The 18696-nt window shown below is 49.8% G+C and overlaps 1 protein-coding gene across 2 annotated transcripts in view; it reads right to left on the bottom strand.

Annotated features, from left to right (window-relative positions):
- The window catches only part of SEMA5A (semaphorin 5A), a 343026-nt gene that overhangs the window by 51848 nt on the left and 272482 nt on the right, over positions 1-18696 (bottom strand). For both annotated transcript variants that reach the window (XM_037529538.2, XM_054687924.1), the window contains 3 exons: positions 11849-12056; positions 4787-4904; positions 13-194 (listed from right to left, as the gene is read on the bottom strand). In XM_037529538.2, coding sequence (XP_037385435.1) covers positions 13-194; positions 4787-4904; positions 11849-12056 — 508 coding nt within the window. The remainder of the gene's footprint in view (positions 1-12; positions 195-4786; positions 4905-11848; positions 12057-18696) is intronic.

Genomic DNA, 18696 nt, shown 5'->3' with positions numbered 1-18696 from the left:
TGGGGACGTCACCTGGAGCAGTTGGCGATCTCCATGCGGGGGCCCTGGCACTGCCAGCCGCCACACTGGGGGGCCGGGCTGTCGCAGGAGCGGCTGCGGCAGAGGCAGGACCCCAGGGCGCTGCCGTCCGTGTGGGTGCAGGGCGTCCACGCAGACCAGGGGCCGAAGTGCCCGTCCACCGTGAGGTTCCTCGTCTGGAAGGGAAGCAGGCAAGCATGTCAGGAAGGGCGGCTGCCCATGCTGGAGAGAGCGAGGCCATCTCTCAGCAGACACTGGAGCTCGGGGAAGAGGCTTGTCGCCGAGAGAGAGGGCTGAGGGGCAGCATTTCAACACAAGCCAGCAGCGGCCGCTGGTGGAGATGCTGAGCCAGGAGGAGGTCCAGGGGAGGAGGCAGGAGGAGGCAGACAGGAAGGGGAGGGTGGTGCTGGGGCCGGCAGGTGAGGACCGACATGTCCATGCATGGGAGAAGCCCAGGAACAAGCATTTTGGAGGGAAATATCACAGATCACCAATCCCGTTGCACTTTCACATACCTCCAAAAGTAAGCAAAATGAATGTGGCCAACCAGGAGCAACGCAAGCAGAACCCCGCCACCTGCTCGCCCAAGGTCCCCCCTGAACTCGCGAGGCCTTCGGAGGCCGGTCATCTGCACCAGACTCAGCTTGAGAGATGACCTGTGCTGGGGACCTCGGGTTCCGCCTGTACCCCGCCCTCTCCGAGTTGTGCCCACACCCCATTTTTCATGTGAAAAATTGGGTGAGACTTACTTTTGTTTCTTTGTTTCCCCAAATACAACAGGCAATAGCTAAACCTTAGGTCGTTTCTAATCGACAAACGTGAGCTCCTCTCCAAGCTGCTGGCTTCCCCTGACCCTGGGTGGGGCCTCGCCCGGGCCGTGCTGCTTCTGTCCTGTCTCGTCAGTCTCTACGGCTTCCCTTCCACGGCCAGCTCAGGGGCTTTACATAGCTACATTTTCAGTGAGGCGGTTAGAAAGGAACCAAGGGAGGGCAAAGTGGGGGCACCAAGAGTGAGAGAAACAGGCAGACGGGGAGGGAAGGACTCGGTCCTGTCCTGGTTCCTGGCAGCATGGAGGTTCCAAGCCACGTGTTCCTTAGGGTAAATCTCGAGGGGCTGGGGTGCAGAGGTGATGGCAATGCTGCAGGGCTAGTCCAGGGCTTATTTTTTTTCTAGCAACAGGCCAGCTGCCTATGTTGGGGGGCAGAGTTTTCAATCCAAGGATATTGTGTTGGTCCTAGAAGGTTCTGAGCAAGCAGAAGCTGCAGTCTTCAGAAAAGACGAGAGCATGTGGGTGAAGACCCGTGCACGCTGACCACCTGCTCCCTGAGCCCGAGTGTTGTTACTTGAGCATCCTCTTAGGAAGCGGACCATGAACAATGTACTAGGTTCTTGGTTTTGCTTTTCTATGGATGACAGACGATTTGGACATTGGTTTAGCTTCCTTAAAGAGACTTTCAAAATAAAGCTGTCGAGAATAAATTGCCTAGAGTTGTACCATCCTCTGGGTTCTGCCAAGACGCTTTTATTTGGGGCATAGGCTTTATGTTATTAAATATTAAACCATAGTGAATCACCTGCCACCTATAGCTCAGCACCTGCCAGAAACAGGGCTGAGCAATTCAACTGTGGCTGCTCCATCTTCAGAGCATCCCTCGGAGTCACATCCCACTTTGCAGAGAGGGAAACTGAAGCCTGCTTGAAACAGGGTTTGCTCAGCATCACACTGGCCACGCTTCACCCTTGCAAGTTCGGCTCCTGTGTCTCTAACTGACCAGGGGCACGGATGCATGGGACGAGCATGGGGACCCCCGGGGCGTATCTTTACGTTCCTCCTCTACTCCAGCCACCACTCTCTTGCCACCAAATCAATGTTTTCTGTTTTCTATTCAGAATTTTTTCAAGATTAAAGCATCTTCCTCTTTTTCCACATGTCATATCCTATGTCTTCTGTCAGAGATGGTAACCAACAGGACAATGGAAACGCCCCTTGGGCTGTCTCCTGGTATCTCATCAACTTCGCATCAACTTTGCACCATGGCTCAGTCTCCCTTGCAGGGGAATGGCAGGAAGGAAAAGACAGGCCCGGGAAGGGGATGGAGCTGCAGTGCTGTGTGGCCTCCGGCTGGACGGCGACGGGGATGACCTTAATGTATTACCTCTGGGTCCCAAACCTTATCTGGTGGAGACCACGTCCACCCCGGGGCCTCGTGAACACTAAGCCAGATGGGCTCCCGGGAGTCGCTGAACAAGCGCAGAGCACATGGTCCCGACACACAATGAACCTTAGTTCTTTTTCTTCTTTAGAGTCAATTTCATCGCAAAATCCAGAAGGAACGTCCGCTGTGGTGTGCGCCGACGCGGGGCCCGCCGGTCAGCCCGGCTCTGGGAGAGGGTGACCCACGGACGGGACAGTGCTGTAGATGCGAGGTCCTGTCGGCAGTGCTGCGCGTAAGCCCCGACTTCTGAGTGCAGCTGGAGAAACGTGTGCAAGGACTCGGAGACTCTGGTCTGGGCTGTGTCATCTCAATGGGGGATGATGTCTCTTTCCTCCACTAATTGCAGTTTAGCCCAAAAGAATCCAATTATTTCCAGGCCCTTCACTGCCGAGTCGGTCCATGTATTTTGCTAGTTATTGCACGATCTATTTTAGGACAGGACCCCCCGCATGGTGTACTAGTCATCAAGACCGCAAAGGATGTGGGCGGCATCAATGAAAAAGAATAAAAACCAGGGAGACTTGTAAGACCATGCTGTCCTCGTTAGGCAGCATTACAAGTGGGCAGGGCATAGAGTAATCGATTTATTCCAGAAATGTCAGTTTTGGTTTCGCTCAAGTACTTCACTTCTCTTAAATTGAGGACAATGCTTTCAAACTCAGTTATAGAAACTAACAGAATGTTAATCAATATGTCAGTCAATGCCTGCCCCGTTTGCCAGACAACAGAAATCGGTAAACACTTTCAAATCGAGATCTTTTAGTGGAAAATAGGTCTCCTTTAAGTCACGAAGAACCCGGAGAGTTTTCTGGGGAGGGGAGGCCCCAACACCAACCTGACTTCTCTGGAGAGAAGAGGATGTAAGTGGCAAATGACAGCCTCACATGAGCTTTAAGGGACACACTCGTTTCAGGGACTCAGCGGTGCCTGTCCTGTCATGAAGATTGACTAGATTCACACAGAAGAGTCTGGGATTAGCCTCATCGGGCTCCACAGTCCTTTCTTGCTGAGCTCAATGTCGCGGGGCCCCTCCTTCATCACTCAGCCTGGGCGGTGACATTGGATGTTGGACTTTGGTCTCATTCGAAAACCCCTAATCCCATGCATTTCCCTTTGACAAATAATATGTAGAAAAAAATAGGAAAGCACTTAAGTGATGGTAAGACATGCATACATGCGTGTGATATAAAATGTATGTCATCCCTCTACCCACCCACCATCCCCTCTACCAGCTGCAGGGTGCAGGCGATGGCAGCATTTTTTTCTTAGCAACATACAGAACAGTAATATGCTTCACGGCCAATGGCATATCAGAAATGATAAAATAGGATAGATTGAAACAAAAATCAAGCTTTTCTTCCAGTACAATAAAAATTATAGAAAAAATTACATTTTAATAGCTTTTAAAAATACCTAAGACTGTTCCACATTAATGCTAATAATTTTCATCTGGTTCGTTTCTTTTGAAAAGAGACTTTTAAAAAGATAGTTAATTAAAATAGTAGCTGGGTAATATGGAATTCCCCATTTTCTAGATAAATTAGCTTAAATCAGGAAAATAGGTGGTTTTCTGTGTTTTGCTTAAAGTGATATCATTTATTATCTGTTGTTGGAATCTTTGCATATTTCTTATCAATAAAAAGTACATCTTGATAGGTGACAAAATTATATTACATTGGGAGGGTTTTATATAATTTAATCCCCTGTACCAGAAAGGAAAAAAGGACCATGTGATACGTGTTTTATGGCAGTGATTCAGAGGTCGCCTCTCAGTTGCATTCAGAGCTGAGGTGACGATTTATGGAGAGCTGCTATTGATTCTTCTGCCTGTTTCTCCATTACAGCTGCCATTTTAGGGCTTCCCTGGTGGCCTAGGGGTTAACTCTCAGCACTACCACCATAATGGCCTGAGGTAGCTCCCTGAGGTAGCCAGGAGCTACCCACATGGTGCAGCAGACCTCTCCTGTCTCCCTGCTGCTGCTCTCAGCAGTGGATTTCAGTAGATCTGCCTTCTCTACTCTCCATTCTGTCTCTGGTGACGTCACTCAACCCCACACCTTTGGCCTGTACCCCAGTTCTTATATGCATAAATAAATACAACTTTAAAATAAAAGCTCTAGTTCTCTTAGCTGCTGAACTAACTCCCAAGGGAGAGCCATGGGTGTGGAAGTTACTTATTTTAACTCATACTATTAATTTTTAATTGAGTTTAATAAATTGATAAAATTGATTTTATGACTGCTACAATGGGAAACAGTTCACAACAGACTCTGGAATTAAAAATCCAAGAATCCAACAGAGCTTGTCCACTCCATTGGCAAACCAGCACTGATTTCTCCCAAGCAATTACTCTTCACAATAGCCTAAAGCCTAGCACCGCACCCTGCATGGCCATGTGCAAGGCAGGAGCTGAACGAGTCAAGCAGCCACTGCATGGGTTAGTAGGAAAAGTTCTAATCAGAATGTGAATGGGCCCCAGTGGGGGTTCAGATGGCAGGAGACCTGGGTTCCCTGGAAGCCTCTGGTGGCCCAGCAGAGGGCGGGACACTCACGGGACAGGTGGAGATGTTCTGCTCCCACTGCGTCATGCTGAGGCTCTGCTCCAGGCTGGTGCATTTCTTCATTCCCACGTCCCAGCCACAGTACGGGTCCTGGGCCCCGATGCAGGCACTGCAGGCGACAGCAAAGGTCAGCAGACAGGCACAGCGCGGCCCACCAAGACCCGCCTGGCCCTCGGAGTTGACGTGGAAAAGCTTTAGTCAGTACCCTGGAGAACATGGCTATTTGCCTACACCATCAAGTATCAAATTCAGTTTTGATCATTGATTTTGGTTGAAATATCTCTATTTTTTCTCTAAAACATAAGACACCATAAGTCATTCAGTGTCACAAGGGGAGCAAAAGTCAAAATCTTGCAACACTCACAAATATTGTTATGACCTTCACTACCAGCACAACCATACTCACCTCCATCATCATCACCTCCATCATCCTCATCACCACCATCATTGTCACCATCACCACCACCATCATTATCATCATCATCATCACCATCACAATCACATCACCACCATCAGCATCACCACTATCAGCATCACCAGCATCACCATTATCCCATTAATAACAGGCATTATTTGTTGAACACCTACTGTGCAATATAAAATCATTATATCATTTAAACACAGGGTTCCATGGAATATTTTGAGCTGCTATAAATGAAAAGCTGCTTTTACTAACATCTTTGTCTTCTTGTAATGCTGATGGTAATGCATGGTTCTGCATGGTTGTAATATTCCATTATCTGTTAAGATATTAAAGCCTTTCTGCAAACACAACGCCCATTCATTAAAAACACCACTTAGGTAAAAATATCTTCTCTGCATTTAAAGTATTTCATGCCATGGGAAAAATTCTGTTAAGCTCTACCTCTACCTAAATTATGTTTGAAAAAAAACTGGTCCTCATTAGGTATTAATTTTGGAATTCAGGGCTCCAAAGAACCCAGGTGGACAATCCAGAGTTCCTGTGAACACAGTCATCACCAAAGTGGCTTTTCCTCATTCTGCTTTGAAGATATCATTCTTTGCATAATGAATCATTTTAACATAAATGTTTCCTTTTTTTACTAAAAGTCTTAGATTATTCTCATTCTATAAACTGCCCTGATAATTGAAAGTATCTGAATTCAGGAAACATATTGGTTAGAATACGAAGGTTTAACTTGAAAATACATTTATTGAATATGTGTTTTGGAGGTGAGTGTGTGTTTTACAAGCAAACCTTAATTCTAGAAGGTTAAACTATTTTCCTATTTCTAGGACAATGACATTGATATTCATCTAAATCCTTCCTTTACATTTTAAAGTTCGTAGCTTATATGTTAACTTGAGTATAAGAAAAAAAGCATGTTTGTTAAATAGGTATATTTCTTAATTCATTTGACTACATTTCTGGAAAGTTAGTGCTACTGATTATGATGGCCTTGCACATTAGATTATTTAAGTACTAATGATTTTATCTGGCTTGTCTGTGGCAGTATGTCATTTAGTTCTTCTGTTAAGAATTCCTGCCATATGAACAAAATGTGCTCATTAAACATGGGATTTGAAAAGTGTTTCAATCATTCGCTCACTTGGCTCATACCTGGAGCATCTGCCAAGACCAGACTTTGAAAGTCCGGGTGCACGAGTTGGCAAAGGAGACACAGTCACTGCACCCCAAGGATTTATGTTGAGTAAAGGAAATAAACAGTGAACAATTACAGTGATACACGTCAACAACCAGTGCTAAGAAGAAAGACCAAAAGGGGGAACCCCCATTTCAGTGGATGGGTCTGAGGTGCGGGAGCACATGGGGCGTGGCATTGAAACCAGGACCAGCGAAGTGAATAGAAGCAACAGGGGACACCAGAGCAGAACACGAGATCACCCGGGAAGGCGCCCAAGTGGGAGACTCGGGTTTGAAGAAGCAAAGGCACGCAGGCTGACTTTGGTTGAGCTGAGGAGGAGATGCAGGAAGATTAGTTCACCCACCTCCTAAAAGCCTTGGGGTGTCCCTGTAATTGCTGCACCCTTTAAAGTGCTTCCCCAACACTGCTGTGAACTAAAATCAACAATTAAGAGAACACCCAGCTCGCAGGTGCTAAGGAGAAGTCGAGAGTCAGGTCACAGCTGGCCTGGTCTTGGGAAGAGGCGGCCTCTGTGATAAATGCAGAATCTCAAAAGAACTACCTCCAGGCAAATCCACGACTTCAAAGACAGACTTCAAGGCTTATGACTTTGCTAAAACTCCCAGTGCCCAGGAGTGAGGGTCCAAACTGATTAGGGAGTTTGAACAACTCTCTCTGTTTCCCTCAATGTGAAGGCAAATCAGCTAGATGCTTTGCCAGGACCCTTATCTAAATTTTCTTTGCCTCTGCAGAAAATCCTTGAAAAAACTTCCGCAAGCTCTCCAATTGGATGTAATCTTCCCTAAGAAGCTCAACTTTCAAGCAGCTTTCCCAGAGCTAACTGGAGGCTGTTCCCTGACTTGAGGCTTCAGCCCTGATTCTTTAATAAACTCACTTAATTTTGCCTGCCTCCGTTGATTTTTAGCTGACATGGTGCAAAAGCCACCTGTTAAATACAAGCACTTGTTTCTATGAAGGCAGTGGGGTGGAGAGGTCGCGTATCTCCACAGAGGCCCCTTGTCCCTCCTGGATGGTCTGAGGGGCCTCATTCCTGGATACTGACACCTTTGAGTTGCATTCAAAATACTGCTAGAAAAACAACTGAAAAAATACAGTCAGGCCATAACCTTCTTGAGAAATGCATTCTAAGACATCTACCCCTCTCTCATGCGGCAAATCCTCAGAACACGTTTCCTCAGTTTTCTCTTTTGCAAAAGTGGAATGACAATATCACCAAGCCATCACTCTCAAAACAATAGGAATGGTTTTGATGATTACATTATTCCATAGAGTAAGTAAGAAAACCATTTTCTTGACATGGGATACATCGATCTATTCTCATTAATCTCTAATCATAATGCCAAACCATTCTATACTATCAACCTCTAGAATGTCTGAAACATTCTGCACCAAAAATACTAAACCCATGATGGCCATGGGCTCCTCAGTTAACAGGGTGATGTCAGAGTCCACGGTGCACCCCACAAAGCGGGCGGCCTCTAAGCTGCACAGGTGCATCCATTAACAACCGTGTCTGACTCCTGGGCAGCAGGGCCAGGTTGTGTGATGACGATGGAGGGCCCAGGAGGAGACCTGCACCCAGCGGGGAGCAGGCCACAGGCATGTAGCTGGACCACAGCACAGGAAGGGGGACGACCAGGACTGTGACCCAGGACTCGGGAGAGAGAGGCGGCCAGTGGCAGGCCAGGAAGGGGTGACATCGAGGCTGACGCCACAGCCCCACGGGAGGACGACGCGGGTCCCTGCTGTGACACTGGGAGGGGAGCCCGGCAGCTTGTCCCAGTTTCCCCTGAAGTCCTGAAGTTTGGGTTCCCTGCATCACTGGGAATGGAAGGGTGGGGGCTTTGCTTTGGCAAAGAAATTTGGCTGTAGATAGAACATGTGTCAGAGAAGATTAATTTATAATTCCCAGGCAGAACTGAGATACAACTACAACTCTAACAGCAGCTTCTAAGCTGGGACACACGCCCAGTAACAGACATAATTACTAGTAAAATACATGATCATACCCACCATGCATAACTTGCTAAAGGCATTTAATAATAATTCATGTTACATGCTATGATTTGTTAAGGAAATGAATGAACTAGACTATCAGGTTATCCCTGACTTTTAAAACATTAAAAACTACGATTCACGCCTGACTATCACGAAATGATACGGATTAACTACAGCGAGGATTTCTCAGATTTCAACCTGCTTTGAGATTAACTTATAATTGATTGGCACTACCAGTAACTTCAAATGAACAGTTTTTGGTTCAAGCCTTATCAGACAGAGCACTCGAAGTTTCAAGAAAAATTTGTTTTAAAACTCTACGATTGATAAACGTTTATACGGAAGCGTTTCGAAAACAATGATGATGAAAAACAATGAGGAAGGAGAGTGGAGAGCGTTTGAAATAACCAAATGTGCTTTCTGGAATCTTGTAACCTCCATCAGCTTTGGCCTCTGGCCCCACCCAGAACCCACTTCACGTCGCACACACAACCCGAAATCCTCTTGGCCAAGTCTCTCCTCACCTTGCCCTGTTAGCTGAGGAGCCCGTGGCCTTCACGGGTTTAGCATTTTTGGTGCAGAATGTTTCAAACATTCTAGAGGTTGATAGTATAAATGGCGTGGCGTTATGTTTAGAGATAAATGAGAATAGATCGATGTATCTCAGCCTAAGAAAACGTTTTTTCTTATTTACTACATGGTGTAATTTAATCATCAGATTGGGCCCCCATCGTGTGAACATTCCTCTTGCACAAACGTTAGACCTTCCAGGAGGAAGCTCTCAGGAAAAGGCATCCTCAGTCACTGCCAGTGTATACTCAGGGACCTAGCCCAGGACTCAGGTCCTAGAACAGTCCAGAATCAGACTCGCTGCTTCCTTGATTTGGGGGTAACATCTAAGGTGACTCCAAAGCCAGCAGCTGCGACCCACATCAATATCCAGAGGTTTCATGTGCACCAGGATTTCTCCTTAGTCTCTGAGCTCCAGGAAGGAGATAGGTCAGGGCATCAGTTGGGGGTCTGGCTAGGTGCTGAGCACCCTCTAGGACAATAAGCATATTACGAATTAACTAACTCAGGGAAACCCACAGTCTGCTGAGGCTACACCAAAGCCAATGCAAACAAAAGTCAAGACAGTGAGTTTTAGAAAATAGGAAATTCATTTTGAAGGGAGAATATTTACTTGTAAAACAGTCGCTTAAGGAATCATCCCTCTGACTGCCTGTGTGGTTTGCACTGGAGGCCAAGGTCCTGGTGGCCCTGGGGATCCCGCTGTCTCCCCATACCCAGCTTGTCCCCCTTTGGGGTGGATGCTTTCTTTAGGGAATATTTCATTAACAAAGGTGCCCACGGCCTTCCTGGCGGCACAGGGTTAAGTCTCAGCTCCATCAAGCTATCACCAGGCACTGTGACATAAGTTCAATCCCCGGCCAGGGAGCTGACCCAGAGGGCGCAGCAGACCTCTCCTGTCTCCCGGCTGCTCCTCTCAGCAGTGTATTTCAGTTGATCCACCTGTTCTGCTCCCCACTCTGTCTCAGGGGAATCCTCTCGCCCCCTGCACTTCTGGCCTGCACCCCAGGTCTTGTACGCATAAATAAAAATAAATCTTTAATAAAGGTGCCCAGCTCTTAACCCCACCTTTTAAAACTCTGCCCTTTAAGCAATACGTGTCTTCAGGAACCTAATCTCTGTGCTCATTTTCTTAATGAGGCATTAATTGCTTGACTAAATGACACTATTACAGGCTAATGAGTTCCCAGTAACCAGCGACTCTTTCACAACTGGAGAGCAAGTCTTTTTCTTAATGGTTCCCCTTTTTCCCCTCCAGTTTTAATAAAAGAAAAGTTTAAAATAAAAAAAAAGACAACATTTCCTGAGTAATCTTTTTAAACTCTTAAAACATAAATAAATCACTTGAGGATGAAAACCATCTTCAAAGGCCTGCCTTTTGGTTGCATGTTTACAGGGTGTGAGTCACCTTCTAGCAACACCACAGCGAACGCCAACAGCCCAGCATTTCCTTCTTTCTGATGTTTCCTGCCACTGCTGGTTTCCAGAAAGGCAGCTCTGCTCTTTCACAAGAATTAATTTTTTTCTCAAAATTTAGGTTATGAAGTAAAATAGCAAATTGGGGAGCAGCAGGGTGTCCATTTGCTAATTTGATAAATGTTGATGGAGCCTGTGGTGGTCCAGCATCAAGCGGGTTGCTGCACAGAAGCTCACGCTCCTGAGGGCGTGGGGTCTAGACCGGCCTGCACGGGGTCTACACGGGAGCTGTGTGGGGTCCACGCTGGGGATGCGAGAAAGGGTGTCGCCTGGGGTCAACTCTCCTTTATACACATCACAGATCACCCAACTGGGCGTTGCCTTTGAAAATCAGATTTTCAAAAAAAATAAAATATGACTATGATCTTGAAGAGGCTGGGTGTTTACTTAAGGCCACTTCCTCTTCCTAAATACCTATTCTAATGAAATTCATTGATAAACTGATTTTCTATCCACAAATAAAAATACTACTCCACTTTGAAAAATACATTCAACAAAGTGCCCAGAGGCCGCTCACCTGTTGCCCTGTTGCTATTCAGCGTACTGCTTCAGGTGTAGTTTGGAAAATTAAAATTGCTTTTGTCAAAAAAATACACAACCACTACCTGTCCCCATAAGTCATCAAAAAGAAAACCTGGTCATGGTGACATTAGTTTCCTGGCCTCTGCACCTGCTTTTTCCAAACTGCGCTTCAATCACTGCTGTGGTCAACAGCAGACTGGCCTGGGCATGAGGGAGGGCAGGTGGCGCTGGGTCCCCTGGGCCTGTGGCAGGGGTGGGGGCCCTTCTCTGTTCCTCCTCCCCAGGGGTGTATGATGGAGCCTTAGGAGAAGCGCATCCCGAAGGAGCTGGTGCCTGGGACACACTCTGAGGCCTCCCAAGGAGGGGGCAGCTTTGGGCTGACCGGACAGCAATGGACACCATCCTCTGCCTGACGTCCACATTGGGGGACACACATATGTACATGCACACATAGACACACGCACGCCCACATACATGCATCCACATATATTAATATGCGCCTCATATATTCAAACAAAACCAGCGGCGATGATGGTAGGAAAGTCGACTAAGCGTCACGCTGTAGACTCCTGCGCTGAGTAATTGCTTTTGAGCTGACAGCTGCGTTCGGTCATTGCCAGGGGCTAATCCTCAGCAGACATAGGGGCTCATGTCACCCCAGCACACGGTGCATCATCCAAACCCCCTGCCGGGACGCAGGGCCCTGAGGGGGCAGGTGCCTGTACTGCTCACCAGCAGGGGCCCAGGATAGGGGCAGTGGAGCTGTGGGGGTGTGGAGGGGGGGCCAGGCCTGCCTGTGGGTATGGCGGGGCTGTGGGGGCACGGGAGGGGGAGCAGGCGCGGGGGGGGCAGGGCCTACCTGCGGGTGCGGTGGAGCTGGCAGCGCTTCAGCGGGAGCCTGGCTACGTGCTCGCGCAGGCCCACGAACAGGACGCTCTGGCTGTGCAGGATCCGCAGGCTCCTGACGGGCTCCGGCCGCCTCTCGGGGAAGAGCTCGATCTCCTCCAGCAGGCAGCTGGCCGAGGTGGGCGTCAGGGGCGCCCGTACCTTCTTAATGGTCCCGTGATCTGCGAAGGCAGCGGGGAAGGCAGGGGATGAGGCCCGCGGGTCTGACTGGCCGGGGAGGCAGCCAGAAGCCCCAGGAGGGGTTTCCCAGCTTCAGCAAATGCCCATGGCGGGGGCCAGTCCAGCCTGCCCAGGCCGCAGCTGGAGGAGGCCGGTCTCTGAGTTCACAGCCCTTGGTGGAGAACGGGCCGTGGGACAAGAACCGCCCGGCGACCCTGCACCCCGTCCGGCACAAGCCACACACCCAGAGCAGCCAGCGGTGCCACCCGGGGCTTCCAAGCCACCTGGGAGACACACCGTCAGCCTCAGGGTGACCCTGCCCGAAGGGCAGCCCAAGGGGGCGGCTGCAGAGACTTAAGGGCCAGCAGCCGCCCTGCCCCTCACTGCCCGGCTGTCCATCCCACCCTGTCCCTCTGCCCGTCTGTCCAGATCATCCTTCCCCTCTCCTAGGCTTTCTCTGAAATGCCCTTCTTGGGCTCAGCTCCCTGAGTTCTTTGTTCTGAACACCCCTCCTGACCTGACGCCCCTGCTCCGGGCTCTCTGCGGCCCTGTCAGCCTAAGCGCGGCCACCGGCCTGGGGAGACCCTGGCTGCAGCCGAGGCTGGACACAGACACGGACACTCCAGGGCCCCGGGGCACGGCACCAGGACGCCACCTTGGGGCACGTGCCAGCCACAAGCACGGCCTCTGCCAACCCCCAGCGCCCATCAGGCTTCTCAAGCCATCCTGAAAATATTCACCAGAACCCTCCAGGGTGGCGAGAGGCAAAACACGGCGCCCCTTGAGCCACAAACACGGAGGCGGAGGTGAGTTTGGAGGTGACTCTCGACGAGAGCCTCCGCTTCCAGCCAGCAGCCCAGCCGCAGCCCTGGCACAGAGCAGGCGGCGGGCGCCCAGCGGCGAGTGCCCTCGGGCAGAGGAGGCGCCTCCACAGGGTACACAGGCTGACACGCGTCATTCTGAATAAAACGTGTGTTGAAAACACCCCCAGCGACCACTCACCGAGGACGAAGGGGCCGGCTCCCCCGGGGGGTGCCGCCTGGCAGCCCATCGCTTACTTTATCTCAAGCCGCAGCTTAAATAAGTTACTTTTGAGCAGGTTCAGGCAGAAATTAAATTATGCCGCGTGCCGGGAAGATTAAGCATGTCACGCCTGGCTTTGAGGAACGAGCGGGCGATCGTGAGGACACGGGGCGGCAGCAGCAGCAGCACAGGCCCCTCCAGCTCCCTCTCCACACACAGGGCTCCTGCCTCCAGGGGCTCCCCAGCACCCCGAGTCCCCGGCCTTGGCCTGGAGCGGCCTGTGCCGCCGTCCTGGGACTCCCGCCGCCCGTGTCCTGGCTCACACGGCTGAGTGTCCCCGTGTCCCCCGCAGCCCGGGCCGGGACAGTCCCGGGGCTCCCAGTGCTGGGCGGGTGATCCTTCACCTGCTACTTGTCTGCCCCAGGCGAGGCCGCGCCCGCGGGCAGTAGCTGGCTTAGTTCCTTCCCTCCCTCCGCGGGGCCGTTTCTGTCTGTTTCCTCCATCCCCGGCAGGGACAGACTTCAGCTTAAGACGCCACAGAGGAAATGCGGAGAAAATCACTTTAGTTGGTTCCACCTGATAAAATATTCACTCTGAAAGTTTGCCACAGAAAATCAAACCACACACACCCTCTCCATACTGGAAATTCAACTCCCCAATCAAAGCTGGGTGCAGGGGACACCAACAGGTGCCAGGAAGACACAGAACCTTCGCAACCACCCTTTTTACGAGGGGCTCAGAAGAGCCTCCTGGCCCTTCTTGGCAAGGGCAGCCCGGCCCCGGGGAGGGCGGGAGAGGGTGAGCCGGAGCAGGACAGACAGCAGGACGCGCAGAAGTGACCCTGCTTTGGCACCGACTCTCAAAATATTTGCCTTTCCCTGAAAGTGTCCACCACAAATCAGGCGATCAACACCGGAAAGAGAGTCCTGTACTTGGAGTTTCTCTCTCAAATTGAAAACCAGATCATCACGAGGAGGGAGAGCTACCGCGGGATTTTTAATACTGATCCCAACTGACAAGGGTTGTCATCTGAAAGACATAAATGATCGTATTTACGAGAAACTATCATTAACTATTGCACCGAATGACTTACATTCGCCTTATCATAGCAGAACAAGAAGCTTTTATGCTGCGGGCTGACACTGTAAATAAAGACGCCCACTTAAATCTGCATTTTAGTTAAACTAGGAATAATGTTTTTATTATTAGCATGTCCTGTTCAATATTTTCCACATTTTATCTGAAATTCAAATTAAAGTGGGTATCTTTATTCTTACTCGTTAAATCTGTAACCCTATTTGCCGACACCCCATGTGATCATCCTGATGAAGAACACTGCGTGTTCTTTATACATGAAAAGAATCGAGTTTCAGGGAGCAGAAAAATTGAGCTCCAGGAGCTGTACTTCCAAAACCCTGTAAGGGGGTCGGCCATGAAAGGCCTTTCCACTTCCGTGCTGTTGGCCCAGTTAGGAGACTTTCAAAGCTCCAAAGCAAACACTAAGGGACATGTTCTTGCGGATGAAGTTCTGGGGTACCTGGGAAGAGGGAGCCTCAGATTGCCGCATCCCCTTTCAATCCATGAGCTCTTGGAGATGGTGAAAAGCTTAACCAGATGGGAAGTGTCAAGGCGGAGGTTAAGTCCCTCAAAAGGGGATCACCTTCCATCCTTAAGTCACACAAGTAAAATTCCAGCAGCCACAGGTCATTCTAGTTGAAAGGGAATTACAATATTTTGATTTTGAGGAAGGCAAAGTTCAGAAAGCTTATGTGAGCCCCAAGGCCAGACTACAGGGCAAGACCACAGACCCTCGGCCTATCAGTCCAGGGCTGGCCTCTAAAGCTTCGAAGGTAGTTTTGTTCTGAAAGTGTGGGAAGGAAACTGCAGTCCCTGTTTGTGCCTCAGTAATAATAGCTTGGCCCATGAGTTCCTAAACGATCAGGTGGAATAATAAAACAGTGCATCGTTGTTATTCAAGGAAGAGACTAAGATACGATTTATAGACATTGCTTCTCTTATCAGAGGATGCCGGCACGGGCGGGCGAGGGATAATGTGTCATTTATAATCCAACATCTCTATCAGGATTTGGGGGCTCATTTCCATGAACTCAAGAAGCAAACAAGAGAATAAACTGCTGAAAAATATCTTCTATTTCAGCTTTACTTAAAAATAAAAAAATCCAGGTGGCAAAGCATTTGTTTAAACAAAAAAGCTCACCCAAAAAAGGACTCTACTCCTTTATATATATAATAATTATTATATATAATATAAACTGTCATGCACACAATTCGGTTATTAATGGGTGAGAATTAACCTTATTCTGGGGAAACAGTTGATAATTTTCAACATTCAGTGTCTTTACCCACTTGCCTTTAGAAGTTTTAACAAGATGCTATTTGCATTCCAAGGACGACTAAGTATTGTTAACAGTCTCTCACTGGGTATGAAATTAGAAGGTAAAATATTGTAATTTTGTGTCCCCTCTAAATTTGCATGTTGAATCCTTAATGCCCAGGACCTCGGAATGGGCCTGGAGATGGGCCTTTAACGAGGCGATGAAGGCAGCGTGAGGTTGCTGCTACGGAGGCCCTAATCCAAGCGGATGGTGTCCTCATGCGAGGAGGCACAGAGGCCTCTGGAGAAGCCCGCCCGGGCGGCCCTTTGACCTTGGACCTGCAGCTCCAGCGGCGGAGGGCACGTCTGCTGCTCACCCGCCCAGCCCATGTCTGGTTACCCTGTCGTGCAGCCGAGCAAGCCAGGACAGGGTCTCCACGTCACTGTCGTGTGAAGCATAGATCTTGTCATGCAGATAATTTGCTCAAAGCAATTTCAAAACTAGACTATAAATAATTTTTCCATTTCCCTAAGATATCATGACTCATATTCTAATGCACGGGTATTATAAATTACACGTTAGACTCAAATATTTTTAGCTTGCAAGATCCTTCCCTAAGAGTCATATTACTAAGAGCCCGCATTTTCAAACATTGTCCTTTATTACCCTAATTCCCTCTGGGGATGGTCTTGGGCTAGCAAAGCCGTGAACGGTGACACAGGCCACGGAACCTTGCAAAAGATCGATGCATTTTGATAAACATTATGAAATAATTCATAGCGATGAAGCTGTTGCTCACAACCTTTATGCTAACGACCCTGGTGATCTTGAGGGGGAGATTAGAGAGAACTGAGTGCTCAGGAATGAACTTCCGAGTAGCTGAGGAAAAGGTCACTAATTAAATTGAATTTCTTTTGGGAAGATTGCGGGAATTCGACTCTCACCAAAATTTCAAGCATTTATGAAAAAAATCACCTTTTCGGAAAGAAGGCAGGAGGAACGAGGGGAACAAGGGGCTTCCACGGAACACCTCCTGGTGCTGTGGATACAAATAATAATGTTTGATTTTTTCCTACATGTACATGATCGGATGATTTCCTGCAATTCTTCAAAGCTGGAACAACAAAGCAGTTAAACCCAAACAAGATCGTGCGTGCAGGGGGCATCAGTGCTGACCAGCCGGAGGACTCAGAAGAAGGGAAAAAGGTGAGAGAAGGGACTCGCCTCCGGCACAGCCCTGAGCACTCCAGGGGGCACCGGGTGCACATTCGCTCCAGGGGCCATGAAGTCTTGCAGGGGGCAACCCACCTACTTGATAAAGAGATGCTTATTTTTGGTTTCCAAGGAAAGAAAAGAGTCACGCCAAGAAACAGAGCGAAGGCCAGCTTAGGAAACTGTGACAGCGAGACCCGGCGCGGGCTGGAAGCCCTGGTGCCTCCTGGCCCGCCCGCTTGCTCCTCCTGTGACGTGCCAACGTCTCGCTGCCGTTTGATGCTTATTAGGCGGCTTTCCAGGCACCGAACCTGCACACACATTGAAGAGACAAGTGGCCTTTCTGTCACTGGAGGCCAGTGACAGAGCCAGAGAGTCACTGCTGGCCGCGAGGCCGCCGGGAGCTGGGTGCCCGCCCCTGCCCGCAATGGTGCGTTCAGTTTACTGGACTCCCCATGCTGCGTCCGAGGAGCGTTTGCCGCATTTGTCTCATCGACCCAGTCACTTCAGAGGAAAAGGAAACCTTTGAATTTGCGTCCATTACTATTCCAGCCATTATCCGTGAGGTAATGATGAAATGCCCTCTTCCCTCAAGGCCTCACGTTGCCATAGCAACAGATCATTCCTGAAGTTCATCAGCTCCGCAGGTCTTTACCCCAAAGTAGCAGACAGCCGAGGCGTTACAAAAGTTCCTTCTTTTTAACTTCTAATTGAGCAAATGAATGAAATTGGCCTTGGCACGAGAACTCAGCCTCACACTCAGGTGGTGAAAGGGCGTGGAAACAGGCAAACAGACCTTCCTGGTGGCGTCTGCCTCCGGGGGATTTCAATGAGGTCAGGTTATCAGATTCAGCGTGTCACTTAATTCTCCCCCAGAGGAATACGTTAGCAAGTGGTGGAGACAATATCCCAGCCGTATATTGTAGGGAATGTCCTTAACCCCCTAATGTTCTTTCAAACCCTCGTCCTGCATCCCACCCTTGGCAGGTAAGTCTGGGGAGTCAGATGTGGGGGGACGTGGCCTCCTTCCCCGGGATCTCCTGGCTTCTTCACTGTCATTTCCTGGCTGGAGATCAGAGCCAGCACACAGCAGGTGCTCAGGCAGCGCACATGGACTGCGTGTGGACCCCGGGGCCGCGGCCCAGGTGAGACCCAGCCTCCGACATGACAGGCCGAGGGGCCAAGCTCGGGGCTTGCACAAGTCCGGGCCCCCTTCAGCTGGGGTGTCCCGGGAGCCCTTCCACGCAGGGGCTGGGACGGCGCAGCTCACACGGTTGTGGGAGCATCCGTGGGACTGTCTTGCCGCGTTCAGCTTAGAGATGACCAGCCCGGCTCACGCTGGCCGGGAGTGAGCTCCCCGCGCCCCGGAGAGGAGGCAGCAGCCGCGCCGCGCTTGCTGAGACGAGCCTCAACAGTGCCTTCCGGTCCCCTAAATCATAAGCTGAGCTTATACAGCATTTACCACTGGAGTTTCCTGTGACTAAAAACCATATTAGATTTAAAACAAGAGAGCAATCAATAGGTCCTCGGGGCATCTTTCCTGAGCTCTCGTCCAGCCCGCAGCTTAGACATAACTCCAGCCAGCCTGGAAATCATTCTGCTTGGGAGCAATTCCAGTTTCTGGAAGGAAATGACTCGCCTTAGATTTACTGTGTCTACATTACAAAACGGCCACGCAGCTGGCGAAGGTGGCGGCCCCTCTGGACAGTAACCAGCAGGTGGACAGAGGCTGAGGCCACCCCCCCTACCCTGAATGACAAATATTTTGGGTCTGGTGCCAACAGGAAGACCCCAAGATCTGAGGAACAGGGGCTGTGGGTCAAGGACCCAGTTTTGAAAGGCCGAGGTCCTGAGGGTCAGCTGCCAGGTGGTCATCACAGGTCAGCCACGCAGCCACGACCAGGACAGCTGGCTCCTTGCCAGCCCACACAGGGGCCAGCAGCATGGCCCAGGGGCACAACAGGCCGACATTTTGTGGTCGGCAGAGTTTCTAGCAAAAGAGAAGACAGAGTCCAACTCAAAGAGGGAGACCACCATGAAGCTGCCCTTTGCAGACCACTCAGCAAGGACA

This window comes from Talpa occidentalis, unplaced genomic scaffold (assembly GCF_014898055.3).
Source record: "Talpa occidentalis isolate TD23 unplaced genomic scaffold, MPIMG_talOcc4v2.1 talOcc4.6, whole genome shotgun sequence".
NCBI classification, from domain to species: domain Eukaryota; kingdom Metazoa; phylum Chordata; class Mammalia; order Eulipotyphla; family Talpidae; genus Talpa; species Talpa occidentalis.
The sequence above is the reverse complement of the archived record's forward strand: the minus strand, read 5'-3'. Positions and strand labels throughout refer to the sequence as shown.